Source organism: Xenopus tropicalis, chromosome 4, assembly GCF_000004195.4.
Source record: "Xenopus tropicalis strain Nigerian chromosome 4, UCB_Xtro_10.0, whole genome shotgun sequence".
Classification (NCBI taxonomy): Eukaryota; Metazoa; Chordata; class Amphibia; order Anura; family Pipidae; genus Xenopus; species Xenopus tropicalis.
Window position 1 is genome coordinate 132,573,129 of NC_030680.2, and position 17,399 is coordinate 132,590,527.

The 17,399-nt window shown below is 41.2% G+C and overlaps 1 protein-coding gene across 1 annotated transcript in view; it reads left to right on the forward strand.

Moving 5' to 3' along the window:
• Nucleotides 1–935: 935 nt before the first annotated feature.
• The window catches only part of grip2 (glutamate receptor interacting protein 2), a 232,022-nt gene continuing 215,558 nt past the window's right edge, over nucleotides 936–17,399 (forward strand). The window contains exon 1 of the mRNA XM_031901167.1: nucleotides 936–1,177. Coding sequence (XP_031757027.1) covers nucleotides 1,123–1,177 — 55 coding nt within the window. The 5' untranslated portion in view covers nucleotides 936–1,122. The remainder of the gene's footprint in view (nucleotides 1,178–17,399) is intronic.

The following is a 17,399-nucleotide window of genomic DNA, read 5'->3' on the forward strand; positions in this document are numbered from 1 at the left end:
CTTTGGGAGATGGCCTTCCAATAATTCAGAACTTCTGGATAAGAGATCCCATACCTGTATTAAGTGTATCCAGTTGTTGTAGCTGGATTGGGGCTGTTCTTTTATAAGCAATGTTACTACCATTACTGTTCCTTACTATACACATTATTGCACAGTAATTATGATCCCTTCCCTGACAATGTCTTGGCTTACTACACACACACACACCTTGTCTAACACCCCTCTTAAAGGTCTTCTCTTAATCTCACCTGATACAGACTAATAACAGACTGCAAGCTCTCTGTGCGTATGTCCCTTGGGATTGTTCTCTCTCTCTCTCTCTCTCTCTCTCTCTCTCTCTCTCTCTCTTGCAAGCATTCAGCTGTGTGTACAGCAGTGCTATAGTAAGACTGAGAGCTTCTGGCACTGACTGCTTGGATAATAAGCAGGAATACTATCTGTTCCTGGGAGGCGGACTGTACTATTGCCGTGTAAAGGGCATTAAGACCCCCTATCCTTAAGAAAAGCTAGAGCCCCTCCACCTACTCCTTTGTTTCTGAATGGGTTTATATGAAGCGAGACATAACAGCATCCAATTTCCATCTCATTAGCTATCCCTGAATATCTGCCTTGGAATATCTGTAGTCTTCCCCTGCCAGCCTCCCCTCAGATTTTTGCCAACGTAGTACAGTCCTCTGTGTCTGGGATGTGCAGTTCAGGTGGCTACTGAGCAAGACAAGGGGAGAATACACACAGAGCCCAGGTCTAGGGGAAAGGGTGCCTGGTAGGCAGATAAAGAGACACTGGGCATAGCACGACTGGGCAGTACCAGCACCACATGGGCAGACATCTGATCCACTGGAGTGTGCACTGACAGTTCCATACTGAGACCCTGAAGCTTAAGGGAAGGGGCATTACAGTTGTGCACAAAGAAGCACTCGTGGGGGACAGAAGATCTACCAGCTAGATTAATAACTGAGCCACGAGGTTTACTAAGGATCTGACACTGCCGGCCAACCTTTGCACTAATGGGTCATGCTTAGCTCATTGATAAGGAACTCCAGTCTACCCACTGCCCAAGCACATCCCTGAGCTGCACTGAATACTGCCAGTCCCTCAGCACATGTGCCAAGCCGTGCCAACATGCCAGGCTGGAGGAGAAACCTCTCACTTTGTCTGCAAAGAATGCAGGATGATGGTAAGGCAAGGGGCATTTTGCTGGGCATTATACTGGATGGTATTCAGGCTTGTGCCAATGTATCAGGTGTGAAGGTGGGGGGGGGGGGATTGTGTGCTTTAACCAGTTCAGTCAAGGAAGGGCAAAGGCCTGTTTGGGAATTCTCTGCATTCTTTTGTGACCATGCTAGAAAGCCTTCATGTTTTCCCTGCTAATCAGTGTGTGTGTTGCTGTAGCTTTGATATATGCGCTGATATATTGTTCTTTTGTTAATTTTCCAGTTTTGCATCAAGACCAGTTAGTAAATACTGTGATTATGTTTCAGAATATATTCATTATAAGGGTAAATGATTTTAGTTGGTCCTTGGACACTGCTCACCTTTTAAATCAGGGATGTGCCTCTGGCACCCTCCAGTTGTTATTGAATTATAACTTGCAGCATCCCCCAACAGCTAATGGTTATGGGGAGTTTTAGTTCAGCAACAGTTGCATGGTCTCATACTGGAAATCCATTTGTTATATTTTATTCACTGGATTGCTATTGTGGCGTTATGTCCATGTAATTATTCAATATCACATGTAATGACCTTACCTTACTGCCAGCTCACCTACACTGCCCATTTCTCTACCTGCACACTTGACCTGACCATATCCATCTTGCTGCATGCCATCCTTATATGACCATCATTTTACTACTGTGCTACAGCTTAAAGAGCCAAATATATGTAGGTACTGGTTTTGGACCAATTATTCATATGAAGGCACCACAGCAGCTATGTGATGTGCCCATCTACTGTCTAAGTGCCATACCTCTGTGTTCCACTACACACTGGCAGCAGAGCCATGCTTTGTGCAAGAGCAGTGTGCATGCACAGAAGGCCTATGTGCCAAGCATAGCAAAGATCCAAGATCCATAGGCTGCCAGCTGCAGACACCTTCTAGTGGTACATCTAGGGTAATAGTCCCCAACCAGTGGCTCCTGAACAACATATTGCTCCCCAACCCCTTGGATGTTGCTCCCAGTGGCCTCAAAGCAGCTGCTCATTTTTAAGTTCCTGGTTTAGAGGCAAGTTTTGGTTGAATAAAAACCAAGTATAGTGCCAAACAGAGCCTTCTGTAAGCTGCTAGTCCATATAGAGGCTGCCAAATAGCCAATCACAGCCTTTATTTGGCACCCCAAGAACTTTTCTTATATTTGTGTTGCTCCCCAACTTTTTTACATTTAAATGGCACTCATGGGTTAAAAGGGTGGAGGACCCCTGATTTAATGGATAATAATGATAAACTTGGGGTGCTCTAGTATCATGACTAATATGACAATATTTTATGTATCTGTGTGACTGATATTAGATAAGGAATGGACAGATTTTAAATAAAAGACTGAACCCTTAAAGTTTAAAACCTGTTTATCTACTTTTAGTCCTCTTTATCTAGTCTTAGTAGGGATGTTGGGAGTTTGGCCACGGCTGCGTGGGTTCTTACTGGACCCTCCAACAGTACTAGTTTGGCTAAACCATACTACCTATTTTGAAGTAAGTACATATAAGTTTGCACTCCAACTGGTCTACTTGCTTCCCAGCCCAAGTTTGTATGACAACCTTATAATGCAATCTCTGTTCAACTAGCTTTACTATGTCCTCTTTCCTGTACTCATCCTATCCTATACTATCATGTCCTCTCCTATACCATCAGCTTTGGGTCTGCTCTTCCAAGTTGATACACCCAACTCTAGAGAATTTTTGATATGAAGAAATGATGTATGTGGAACCAATATAAAGCCAATGTAAAGAAATGTTTTCCACTACGATGTTATTTCCCCAAATCTTGTTCTGTTCTCCTTTTAGTAAAACAAAGATGTGGGGAGATGTGAGGGGACTCTTCATTTTTGGTGAAACTACTCCAAATTTTCACTTTCACCCTTTTATAATAATCCTATTTTATAATATCTGCCCATGTTATTTTTTATGTAGCATTGCTCTTTCAATGTGTCACCCGTTCCAGAGTACAATTATCTCATCCTGCTCTTTTGGCCTTGCAAAATATCAGCATCTTCAACATGATCATCGCTTGTCCTTACACAACTTTCCCATCTCACCCCCCATTGTATGGGTCACGCAATCTGCAATCTGTAAGCGCTGTGATATTATACAGTGTATTAAATTGTATTCCTGATATTTCTGGCTGCCAAGTTAAATCGCACATTGTACGTTGTGTAAATACTGGGTTGGTAACTGTGTTGCATTGGTACAGGGCTGTACAATTGTATGTTGGGGACAGATTTGTTATATACTTTGGGTTTATCGAAAAAATGGTATCGTACAATAAAGTCTATGGAGCTCTAGGGTTGGCTATGGGACACTTGAGGAAACTATGGTCCCTGTCCTTGTGGAGGCTGCTAATGTGTTTAATGCTCTTGATATGCATATGCAAATGGTATTGAGTTCATTTATTTACTAGCTATTTTCTATAGCACTCTAGATTTGACGTTGAACGTTTTTCTAGTTTGTAGGGAACCAGCAGTCCCATCACATTAAAAGTTAAACATGAAGTTCCCCTTAAATCACTGAAGCATTCAGTAATACACTGTTCTCTAGGATAGGAAACATAGCTCTTTATATTTTATCACTTAGCAATATCTCCTATCATCCTCCAGTGATCATGCCTACACCAACCTTCCAAACTTCCACAGGATCTGCTAGTGGGCCCCAGCTTGGGACTCACAATGCCATTAAGCCTACATTGTTTGAGGGTTATCCCCAAATGTTACAATCCTTGCTGGACCCCTTAGGTCTCAATGGAACACTGTACAGTACATCGTTGAACTGCTTGCCTTTCATGTATCACTTCCTCCAGTGGTGTATTTTCTAAATGGGCACCCAGGGAAGTAGCTTTAGGGGTTTGGGTGTTCATATATAACTCTTAAAAAATACTACTAAAAATACTTGCACTCTCTCCCACAACTGGCACAGACTGTAAACAAGATATATAGTTATTGGAAGTATCCTCTGTAACCAGAAAGTTGATAAAGCTTAAATCTAGATCAATGGTTGTTGGACTCTTTCAAGCCCCTTGCAGGGTCAGCGACCCCCCCATAGCTCATAACAAAGTTACAGATATAGGAAAGATAGATATTGGTGTTTCTGTCATTTAGACATAATTCAAAGAATATCTAGGACAATAAATAAGTATTCACTAAAATCTCATCCTAATTGACCTTCAAGCTCAGCAATCAAGTGTATCTATCATATTCCCAGATCTAACCCTTATGGGCCTTCAGGTTGAGCAAGAAAAAAATGGCCTATATTATTAATGCTAATGGTATATTTATTACTTATATTTCTTATTTACTTATATTTTTATTCTCAGAATCTCCTATATTTGAAATCTACCGGTTGATTTAGGTGGGACAGTCTTGAATCACTGCCCTTGGGTGGAGGCTTATTAGGATATGGCCAGGGCAGAAAGGGATTTGGCTTAAGATTGCCATTCGCTATTTTCAAATGTTGGGAGATAAGTTATTTACTGGTCAATTGCTCACTGAGCAAACAGAACTTAGCAAATCAAGAAATAATCACTATAGCAAGCAGTATAAAACTTCATGACATTTATATGCACTTGTTATTTGCTTCAGCCTGGGCTTTGATTCATAATCAAATGGTGTAATATTTATAGGAACTGGTGACCCTTGATTAACAACCTAGACCTGTCTCGTCTCCACTCGATTGCCGTGTTCAATATACAGTTAGGGGGTCTATTTATTATGTTGTGTAAAATGAAAAAAAATGGTATAAAAATCTGTGTCAAATAAATGAAGAAGTTTGCTGTCTAAATGTCAGATATTTTGTTGTCATTTTACGTAAGTTCCATGTAAAAACATTATCCAGATTTTTAGCTGTTTTTTTTAAAGCAGCGAAGCCTGGCGATGTGTGGCGAATTTTGTCACCATTTCTTACACTGCATCATAAATCTGCCCCTTAGTGTGTATGTACCAATCAGGTAAGAGAGGGGTATCGACCACTCCCTTAGCTTCACTGATGGAGTTAGCTACAATTGTTTTATGACAGACTGGGCCTTAAAAAAAAAAGTGGAATTTTACATTTTGTTTCATATTATATATATACAGGCATGGGATCCGTTATCTGGAAACCCCATATCCAGAAAGCTACAAATTACGGAAAGCCCTTCTCCCATAGACTCCATTTTAATCAAATAATTCAGATTTTTAAAATTGATTTCCTTTTTCTCTGTAATAATAAAACAGTACCTGTACTTGATCCCAACTAAGATATAATTAATCCTTATTGGGGGCAGAACAGCCCTATTGGGTTTATTTAATGGTTAAATGATTCCCTTTTCTCTGTAATAATAAAACAGTACCTGTACTTGATCCCAACTAAGATATAATTACCCCTTATTGGGGGCAGAACAGCCCTATTGGGTTTATTTAATGGTTAAATGATTCCCTTTTCTCTGTAATAGTAAAACAGTACCTGTACTTGATCCCAACTAAGATATAATTACCCCTTATTGGGGCAGAACAGCCCTATTGGGTTTATTTAATGGTTAAATGATTCCCTTTTCTCTGTAATAATAAAACAGTACCTGTACTTGATCCCAACTAAGATATAATTACCCCTTATTGGGGGCAGAACAGCCCTATTGGGTTTATTTAATAGTTAAATGATTCCCTTTTCTCTGTAATAATAAAACAGTACCTTGTACTTGATCCCAACTAAGATATAAATAATCCTTATTTATATATAGGCACCAAAGGGCTCTTGGTGGCCATACACAGACAGATTTTAGCTGCTCATTTGGCTCCTTTAGTCCAAGTCGGCAACTTATCTACCTTTGTAAAGGGTATTCCAATGGGCCTACCCCACCTATCTGGTATGAAATCGGACAGATATTGGATTGGTTTGGATTGGATAGGTTTAAAAATGTTGTCAGAGCGATGACCACATCGGCTCATTTATGCGGCTCTCACCCTGGCAGCCTGTAGCCTCATTGTTGTGATCAATCATTTGTCCCTAGGGCCAAACAATCAGATCATATAACCAACCTTAAGGTGGGCAATTGAGGGAAAGACCCACTTCTTTGGCGAGAACTTTCAATGTATTGCCAGCTTTAAGTCTAGTTAGGAAAAGGCAAAAGCTACTCCAACAGTTGCTGAATCTCACAGTCATTACATAATATGAAGATGTGGTTTGTAACGCCCCTCCCAACAAATCAAACCGCAGTCATGCACAGCCAATCAGTGTACACAAGACTTTTTCATCACTGTTGGTGGCTTTAGCAGCCATAGAAGTCTCCCCACAGCTCATCTTCCGCTGCTGGGAATTTGCAGACACGTTGTGCTGCCTTGTGGCTTATGCAAACTGCAATGTGAATAGATATTTGATTTGTGATGTTCATTATTCCATGTGTTCATGGTGACTTCACCTCCTACCTGCAAGGCCCCACTACACAGCAGCATCTCCTTACTTGAATTGGGAATTGATTGCTGGCCCCAGCCTTTCAGATTTCCTTCAAAGCTCACCTCTCTTAATGTTTTGTTCCTTCTCCCCCCACTACATTTTTTTCCAGTCTCATCTGTCTCCGCCAACCATGGTGAATTGAAACTCTTCTGTTACTGCTGAGTCTGAAATTACCGAATGTTACACTCGCTGCTTTGAAAGAGAAGGTGTAAGAGAAATGTAGATTGGAGACTGAAGGCAGCAGGAAACAATGAGAGACAGACGTTGCCATAAAGGAACAGGTGCAGGGGATGAAAAGAAGGATGGGGACTTGAGCTTCTAAAAAATGCACTGCCTTGCAAAAGTATTCAGACCCTGCCTGCACTGCTGGCTTCTTTCATTTACTGAAAAGCAACAGCTTTGGTGACATTTAGCGACATTTATATTTAAAAGAGCTGATTTGCAAAGTTAGCTTTTTAACGTGACCTTCTTTTGTGTTGGAAAAATGTATGGAACATACGTGATATGGAAGCTCTAATTTAAAAGTTGCCCTAATAAGGACACAGTTGCCTTACAACTGGCCTCTACCAGTGAATCATTAAAGGAGAACGAAGGGTAAAATCAGTGGGGGATGCCAATTTGTTAGGACCCCCCAGTGACTATAATTACTGGCCTGTTACCCGGGACCAGCTTGCCTCTTTTAAAAAACTACCAGCCCAGTGTCTCTTCCCTGCAGAGAGCACTGCCACTTACTGTGCATCTACCAACTTCAATCACTCCAAAGAATGCCAGGCACACTTTGCAGAGAAGGTCCCTAAGCCGGTTTGTCATTAAACAAAGAGGCAAGTTGGCTCAGGGTAGCAGGTTTGTGATTATATTCACTGGGGCTTGCATAACAATTTGGCACCACTCTTTGATGTTGACTTTTAGAAACCACCACATTTTCTGAATAAAACCATTGCAGGGATTATAATTCAGATGAAAGACAGTTGTACAGTAAAACGTTAGATTTCCAAAGTCATTAGAGATGGAGTAACAGAACTGCATAAATTAGGAAAGGGTTGAAAGCCATATCAAGGTGGTTGGGTGTTACAGTGGGCCCCATTGCTACTTTAAATCACCCAGATACTATCCTAGATAGAAAGAATTTTGTAAGAGAGGCCAACAATCATTTGGAAGCAGCTAAAAAGTTGAATAGCTGAGATTTGAGTATTGGGTTGCCTGTGAACTATATCATCTGTATAGGAGTATGGCAAAAAAAAGAAACAATTAATCAAAAAGAACCATGTGTGTCAGCATTTTGTTAAAATAGAAGGAGAGATGGTACAGAATACAGGGAAATACTGCAAGAGAACTTGGTTAAAACCGCTAATGATGTCAAAGCCTTGAGGGTCCATCCATAGAGAACTCATACCTCTTGGGTTGGGTGCAAGGTGCAGAGCACAGTATAGTTAGGTGCAAGGAAATGTACCTAATGTCTGCCATATATAAGTACAAAGCTGGGCTTCACAACTTCATGAACTCCATAGCTTGTCACCAGCTTATACTGATCCATGGACAACCAGCTTTTGGTACAGTAATTAACCAGATGAAACTGTTCCTGTGTAACATTCAGGATGTCTAGGACTGAATATAGAGTAGGGGCCCGGGCACAATCTTAAAAGAAATGGCTGGACTGTTACTCTCTAGACTATGTCTGTCAGTAGAGTTGTAGGTCAGCAACAACTAGCTCATAAGCTGGACACCCCTTAATTAAAATTGTAATGGAAACCTTAAGGTATGTATTCAAGGACTGTCTGGTACATGAGTGGGACAGTTCCTGGGGCCCCAATTAGATGCAACACCAATGGCTAGTTTGTTTTAGTACCTAAATGGAAATTAGGCACCGTGAAGATGCAGCGAATAGGAATCTTATTCTTTGGATAGTGGATGGATTATAGATGGATTGTAGATAAGGTACAGATCCACTATTCATGGCCACTAATATGGGGGGGGGGATAGCTAGTAATTCTCTCAGTTGCCCAGTCCCTGTGAAAGGGTGGGGCTTGGGTACTGGGAAAAGGGTGGGTTTGAGGAAGACAGTATTAGTTGTAATTTGGTATTGCCAGGCTGTGGCAGATAGAAGAAATGGGCCCCATTATTTCTAATAGTAAACCTGTAAGCACAAGATAAATTCAGATGCATTGTGTATGGTTTCAACATTGTCAGGCACAAGGCTTGTATTTGCAGTCTGTCTTCAGTCCAACCTCCATCTGTCCTTTTTCTAAAGAATATGATCACTGGTTGCACCATACATTCCATTCCATTTAGGAACACACTGCGCTTTGAACAAAGATACACCCCACAATAAAGCCAATGTTGTACCACTTTGATAGAGACACTATAACAAATTACACGCATATAACTTATACAAAAAGTTACTTAGCTGCCAACAGAATTCCCAGGCTATGCAAACAGACAGGGATCCCAAATTAGAAAAAAATAAGTGTAACTTGGGGCAACTTGTAACCTGCTACCTCTGTTAATGTTACCTTCCTATCTTCCCATTATATATCTGCTCTGTAAGGATTATTTTTGCTTGGTGAGTTGGTAATTTGCTCTGAGGAAGTAGTATAGCGCATCATGTAGTTTTGTAAAAGTCTTTTGTAACTTGGAATTTTCTTATCTGTCCTGGAAAATTCCTCACAAGTGGTAACCCAGAACAATCTAACAAGTGCTGCACAAAGCAGTAATATTAACTAAAACTATACTTTACCAAGGACATCGTCTACCTTGTGAGCCTTGTCGGCAAGAAGGGACAAACCTACCCGTGCCCTACTGTAAAACCAGACCTGTAGATGTGCAGTCAGCCGCTGGTAATTCCAAATTAGTCAGTAGGTGTCATATTAACAGCAGCAACTTCTCATCTGCTACACTGCTGTAGCCCAGACTGGCAATCTGTGGATTCAGGCAAATGCCAGAGGGGCTTCTGTAAGGTGCCATAGACACTCACTATTTATTGGGCTGGTGGGGGCTGTTTGGGCCTCTGTGTACTCAAAATGCCAGGGCCTATTTGGAATCCCAGTCAAGACCTGCTGTAGCCTGTGCCCCTGTGGCAGGAAAGGTGTCAGCTCCACTGTCATCAGTTCTGTCAGAAGCTGGCAACTAGGCCTATCTGTTGTTTTTGTAAATGTACCCCTCATCATATTTTCCTACATGAAACTCGCTTTATGGAATATAAAGGAACTCCGGCAAGTCAGCTGGGTCTAGAAGCCAAGGAGAGGGCCATGCCCGGTGAGCTGAGCAGTCCTTATCTGCTGCCATAATTCTGTCACTTGTCAAAATAACAATACCGTGTATTTATTTCTGCCTGGAAATGTTTAGAATTAGACTGAAGTATCATGTAAAAAAAGATTATAATTTATACAGTCAGTTTATACTGACAGTTTTTGATGAGACAGAGTTGGTCCTTCAATTTTAAATCTAAATTCCAATTAAGAAACAGAAATTATTTTTTGTACCATATTAATGGGTATTCAGGAGAAGGAAAAAGTCATTTGATGTCATTTGTTTTCTAGCAAAAAAAAACCTGTCTGTAATGACATTCAGTCTAGCTGCTGACTAGGCACTGATCTCTTTCAAGTGAGACATGAAAAATGTGTGACGAAGTCAAATGTTGTGTTTCTTGGTATGTGACGAAAGATTCTAACACAGTATTTGAATTTTTTTGGATGTGCTGAGCCCCCTGTATTACAAAGTGCATGTGTTAACATGGCCAAATGGTATGAAGTTCCCTCTGATGAACTGTGGTCAGCTCTGTTTTCACCCTTTTATAACAATGTCCCCCTAGAGTAAAGGTCCCCATACACAGGCCGATTCTGGCTGCCGATATCGGCCCCTTAGACCGACTCGGCAGCTAATCGGCCCATGTATGGGCACTCCCGACGGGCCTGCCCGGCCAATATCTGGCCTGAAATCGGGCAGATCTTGATCGGGCAGGTTAAAAAATCTAGTCGGATTGGGGACCGCATGGGCTCGTTGATGTGGTCCCCAGACCGACTTTTCCTATACCCGTCATTATAATTAGCCTGGATTCTCCCGATATCGCCCACCTGTAGGTGGGGGATATTGGGAGAAGATCCGCTCGCTTGGCCAAGCAAGCGGATCGGCCCATGTATGGGGACCTTAAGTAAGATGAAGGTCCTAGTTCTCACACAAGCTGGGCCTTGTTCACAGAATCCCTGCTCTTCAACTTTGAGATGTCTTACTCAAGAATTATTTCCTTTTCAGTGAGGCCTCTCTTGCCTCAGGCACCATGTACACTTCTCCGTGAAAGGAGTCCAAAGAGACCTAACATGATTGCTTCCCTACATTTAATAACCTAGAGAAACCCACCTGACCACCCTGGACCAATAGGGAATTCCTACCTCAAACAAGGTATGCCTGCGCCTCTTTCCATAAATACATCCTACAGACCCAGCCCACAGCTAGGACTATACCTAATAAGCTTTAGGCACCTAACGGTTTTAGGCACCAATCTTTAAAACTCACATTTTCTAAAAGGAGAACTCCACCCAAACACAATTTATGCTTTTTGAAAAGTAAAAACTGTTTTGAAGCTGGATTTCAGCATATTCAACTTGCATGTATTCCTACTTTTTGAAGGAACACATTACAGTAAGTAGGTACAGTATATTAGGGGTTTCTGTGTTGTGTGGACAAATACAGAGAACAGAGGACTCAGCACTCGCAGGTCTAGGTGTTTGCTGTTCTCTCTCTCTCTCTCTCTCTCTCTCTCTCTCTCTATATATATATATATATATATAAAGCCTTTTTTTCCCCTGTAAATGTTGTTTTTGTAAGCTTCTAAGCCTATGCTTAAAACTTCTGTTACCCAGCCAATATTTGAGCTAGAAATACTTTGATACATATTCCTGTAGCCCTTGGCTTTTGGTGACAGAAATCTGTCATTTTTCAACAAAAAAAAAGGTTTATTGCTTGAGGCACGACAGTGAGAATGCTTCTGTTGGGATATTAGATCTCAGTGCTCCTCGGGAGGATGCTGCAGTACGGTTAGAGAGGGGGAACAGCTTTAAAGAGGAGCTGGGAAATGACCTGATGCGTGGACTAAGGGGGTGCGGGACCTTTCCTGGCCCACATTTCCAATTCAAATCTGTGATCTAATGCAGAGACCCTCAGTGTCCTTATTTGCTCTTTTATGTTTATCCTTCCTGTGTCCACACTCTCTGTATCAGTCACTCCTCATTAGCTCTACTATATGAGAATATTGTGCTTAGCTGCTGTTCCTACTCAGGCAGGCACTGGACTTGTGTCATTTCCATATGGGCCCATGCTTGTTGGCTTTGAAATGTCAAGCGGTGAGCTCTTTGATTGGCTGATTTGCCATGATTGCTCTGCCAGCTAATGACTTGCTATAAACAGATAGGTATGTCTAGGGACCTGCTATTAGGATGCCTCCATCACTACGGCTCTCTTAGAAATGCAACTCCCGGCGGCATATTCGCTCGCTGAGAATTCCTGAAGCTGAACAGCCAGAGCCCGAAGATGCAGAAATGCTGAATATCAGCCTCATGTTTTTTTTAGATCTCCTTTGCTGTTACCAAACAAGTGTATTTATTACGTTGCAAACACCTAAACTGGAAAATCAATGCATCTAAACCCATTCATTGTCATATTTAGTCACAAGCTGTAAACACAGGCTATGATAATAGTAAAGGCGCATCATATATTTAAACTGCTTTCCCCACCCTCCCCAGCACACAGGCACAGACTGCTATTTACCCATTCTTTTTTCCCCTACATTTAATTATACCTTTTTTAATTTAGATCCTGTCTTCTGTATCCCAGTCCCTGATTTCCGTGCCTTCAGCATTAGAATTATAGTATATTTATAGAGGGCAATTGCAGCTTGCAGCGCTGAACAAATGGAAAAGGCAGAGTGACAGGCTATGTTAATGGAGGCAGATCACGTCATGGCTGAGATTCTTCTCAATTCACTGTCTTTCCATTATACTTTCTCCTTTTGCAATTTGGTTTCTAAGAATATTCCACACAGTGATTGCCTTGCTTGATTTATCGGCTAGTTTACCTCTCATTTTTCCTCTCGCTCTCTTAACCCTGAATGTGCCGTGTAATATTTGTACAGGTATACGATCTGTTATCTGGAAACCCACTATCCAGAAAGTTCCAAATTATGGGACAGCCATCTCCCATAGACTTCATTTTAATCAAATGATTAACATTTTAAAAAACAATTTCCTTTCTCATTGTTTTAATGAAATAGTACCTTGTACTTGATCCCAATTAAGAAATAATGAATCCTTTATAGGGGGCAAAAGAATCCTGTTGGGTTTAAATAATGTTTCCATATTTTTTAGTAGACTTAAGGTATGAAGATCCAAATTACAGAAAGACCCCTTATCCAGCAAACCCCAGGTCCCATACCTTTTATATATATATATATATATATATATATATATATATATATATATTTATACATACAGGTATGGGATCCCTTATCCGGAAACCCATTATCCAGAAAGCTCCGAATTACGGAAAGCCTGTCTCCCATAGTATCCATTGTAATCAAATAATTCAGAATTTTAAAACTGATTTCCTTTTTCTCTGTAATAATAAAACAGTACCTGTACTTGATCCCAACTAAGATATAATTACCCCTTATTGGGGGCAGAACAGCCCTATTGGGTTTATTTAATGGTTAAATGATTCCCTTTTCTCTGTAATAATAAAACAGTACCTGTACTTGATCCCAACTAAGATATAAATAATCCTTATTGGAGGCAGAACAGTCCTATTGGGTTTATTTAATGGTTTATTGATTTTTTAGTAGACTTAAGGGGCCTGATTCACTAAAGTGCGCTAAAATGTGCGCTATTTATAGCGTGCGCTATAAATTTTACCGCGTCTTAATTTTGGTGATTTTTCGCACGATTCACTATAAGCATACTTGTGCTTTTTTACGCGCGATATTGCATGCGTTATTTAACTCGCGAAGACTATTTCAATGCGGTATTTGCCGGTACATGCGCTAAATTACGCACGCGAATAGTCGCCGCATATGAATGGTAGCATAGAAATAGTGTATAAAAATTGTCGCCACATATAAATGGTGTATATAAATATTAGCCACATATAAATGGTAGCATATAAATGGTATCAAATAAATAGTAGATGCTTATAAATAGTAGCCACTAGTGATGAGCAAATGTGTTCTGGTTTCTTTAGTGAAAAATTAGCAAATCTTTCGAAAGATCCACAAAACAGCAAAAATGTTGTGCAGGCAAAAAAATTGTTGCCCGTGACTATTATTTTTTGACGCTTGTATAAATTTTTGGATGTGCGTTGAATTTTTGCATGGCGAATTTTTTCATGCGTTTTGCCATTGGCGGATTGTTTTGCGAAACGCATGAAAAAATCCGCCGCGAAAAAATTCAACGCACGTCCAAAAATTCAATGTGAATCCATGCCTGGCGAAACATTTCATCAGTTGTAGCCAAATATAAATAGTCGCGCAAATGAACGCACGCCATGTTAGCCATACACGCCAATACTTGCGGAAAATTACTGTATTAAAAATGAACATTTCGCTGCAAACTGGCGGCTGCGTCACTCTAGGGGAAACACATACTTGAATAAATAACACTGTAAGTCCATATTTTATTGCAAAAAACTCATTTACTGTACTTTTCTATAATTATCGCCTGCCTGTAGTAGGTGTTAATTTTCACATAGCCGAATGCGATATTTAGCACGCAAAAGTTATAGTGAATCATGCGATCGTATTCTTTTCAGCGCGGAAATTAACGCATGCTGTAAAACTAGCGCGAGAAATACACGATAATACTATGGTGAATCGCGCTCAAATTATAGCGTCTTTTTTACCGCAAAAAAGCGTGCGATAATTTTTATCGCACTGTAGTGAATCAGACCCATGGTACGGATATCCAAATTATGGAAAGACTCCTTATCCGGAATACCCTTGGTCTTGAGCATTCTGGATATGGGGCCTATGCCTGTATATATATATATATATATATATTTTTTTTTTTTTTTTTAATTTCCACTGCAGAGTTGAGGTTTTTATCCAATCCATATCACATTTATATCCAATTTATATCATTGGATATAAATGTGATATAGTAAATCGTATTGTTTAAGGAAGAAATCACCTGTCTTGGTCCTGCTCATCCTCCGTCGGGAAGTGGAAAGTGCTCAGCCAATATGCTTTTAACCTTCACTCATTTTTTACAGTAATTCTTCTGCCACATGTTTAGGGATGGATTTGCAGCTCCACCTGAACAGCATGAGAAACACAGTAAGCCCACAATATAATTTATTCTAATTACTTTTCCCTACTTAGCATTTTTAACTGTCAAAAACAGTAACTAAGCACTAATTAAAGACAGAGGTTTCAGACCCGAGAGTTATTGGTAATTAAACGTGGTATTTCCTATCAATTAGAAAATGAGATTTCTGGAAGTTGTTTGTACCTGTATGTTCCATTAAGCTTTCAGTTTTTTGCTTTTTAATACAGGTATAGGACCCCGTTATCCATAATGCTTGGGACCAAGGGTTTTCCGGATAAGGGGTCTTTCTGTAATTTAGATCTTCATACCTTAAGTCAACTAAAAATCAATAAATACAATTTACTGTTTTATTTTTATAGAGAAAAAGCAAATCCATTTTAAAAATCTGAATTATTTAATTAAAATGAAGTCTATGGGAGACAGGCTTTCCGTAATTTGGAGCTTTCAAGATAATGGGTTTCCGGATAACAAATCCCAGACATGTACTGTCTTTATAAAGCTGAACAATAAACTGTATTATACAGTGTACCATCCTTGAGCCCCACCAGCCAAACAGTGTTGGGCAGGGATCCCCAAACTTTCTTACTTGCAACACAAACACCATAAAAGTTCATGGAGGAGCCAAATAAGGGCTAAGATTGGCTATTAGGCAGCCTCTATGCACACTATCAGCTTACAGGGGGCTTTATTTGGTATTAAATCTTGTTTTTATTCAACCAAAACCTGCCCCCAAGTCAGGAATTCAAAAATAACTACCTGGTTTGGAGGCACTGAGAGCAACATCCAAGGGGTTGGTGAGTAACATGTTGCCCCCGAGATGGAGCCTATAGTAGCAGTGGGGGGATAATAGCCTCTTGGAAGGGACTGTGGCTGTGGGATAGCAGGTATAGTAGGGAGAGATGGTGCCTATAGTAGCAGTGGGGGGATAATAGCCTCTGGGAAGGGACTGTGGCTGTGGGATAGCAGGTATAGTAGGGAGAGATGGTGCCTATAGTAGCAGTGGGGATAATAGCCTCTGGGAAGGGACTGTGGCTGTGGGATAGCAGGTATAGTAGGGAGAGATGGTGCCTATAGTAGCAGTGGGGGGATAATAGCCTCTGGGAAGGGACTGTGGCTATGGGATAGCAGGTATAGTAGGGAGAGATGGTGCCTATAGTAGCAGTGGGGGGATAATAGCCTTTGGGAAGGGACTGGGGCTGTGGGATAGCAGGTATAGTAGGGAGAGATGGTGCCTATAGTAGCAGTGGGATAATAGCCTCTGGGAAGGGACTGGGGCTGTGGGATAGCAGGTATAGTAGGGAGAGATGGTGCCTATAGTAGCAGTGGGGGGGGGGGGGGGATAATAGCCTCTGGGAAGGGACTGGGGCTGTGGGATAGCAGGTATAGTAGGGAGAGATGGTGTCTATAGTAGCAGTGGGGGGGATAATAGCCTCTGGGAAGGGACTGGGGCTGTGGGATAGCAGGTATAGTAGGGAGAGATGGTGCCTATAGTAGCAGTGGGGGGGATAATAGCCTCTGGGAAGGGACTGTGGCTGTGGGGTAGCAGGTATAGTAGGGAGAGATGGTGCCTATAGTAGCAGTGGGGGGATAATAGCCTCTGGGAAGAGACTGTGGCTTTGGAATAGCAGGTATAGTAGGGAGAGATAGTGCCTATAGTAGCAGTGGGGGGGGATAATAGCCTCTTTGAAGGGACTGTGGCTGTGGGATAGCAGGTATAGTAGGGAGAGATGGTGCCTATAGTAGCAGTGGGATAATAGCCTCTGGGAAGGGACTGGGGCTGTGGGATAGCAGGTATAGTACGGAGAGATGGTGCCTATAGTAGCAGTGGGATAATAGCCTCTGGGAAGGGACTGTGGCTGTGGGATAGCAGGTATAGTAGGGAGAGATGTTGCCTATAGTAGCAGTGGGATAATAGCCTCTGGGAAGGGACTGGGGCTGTGGGATAGCAGGTATAGTAGGGAGAGATGGTGCCTATAGTAGCAGTGGGATAATAGCCTCTGGGAAGGGACTGTGGCTGTGGGATAGCAGGTATAGTAGGGAGAGATGGTGCCTATAGTAGCAGTGGGATAATAGCCTCTGGGATGGGACTGTGGCTGTGGGATAGCAGGTATAGTAAGAACCTAACATTTTAAGGCTAGATATTCCTCCATAGTATAAATAATAGCACACTGCAAAGTTTATTTTTCTTTGAGCTCTGACTCTACTAAATACAACCCTATTGACAGTGGCCAGCTTATGTGAGTCCACTGTTCCTAATAGCTTTTTATGAGTATATAATGCCTTTTGACGCAAACATGCATTTTGTAACAATATAGTGTAATAGCACTCTGTATTTAAATGCATGCAACACCTCTTATTGGCAGTATTGGCTTTAGGCACATATTATATTACATACCGTTCTATTTTCGATCAAACGCAGATTTTTCCATTCTGTTTGTGTGTCTTGCTTCCTCTGTTAAA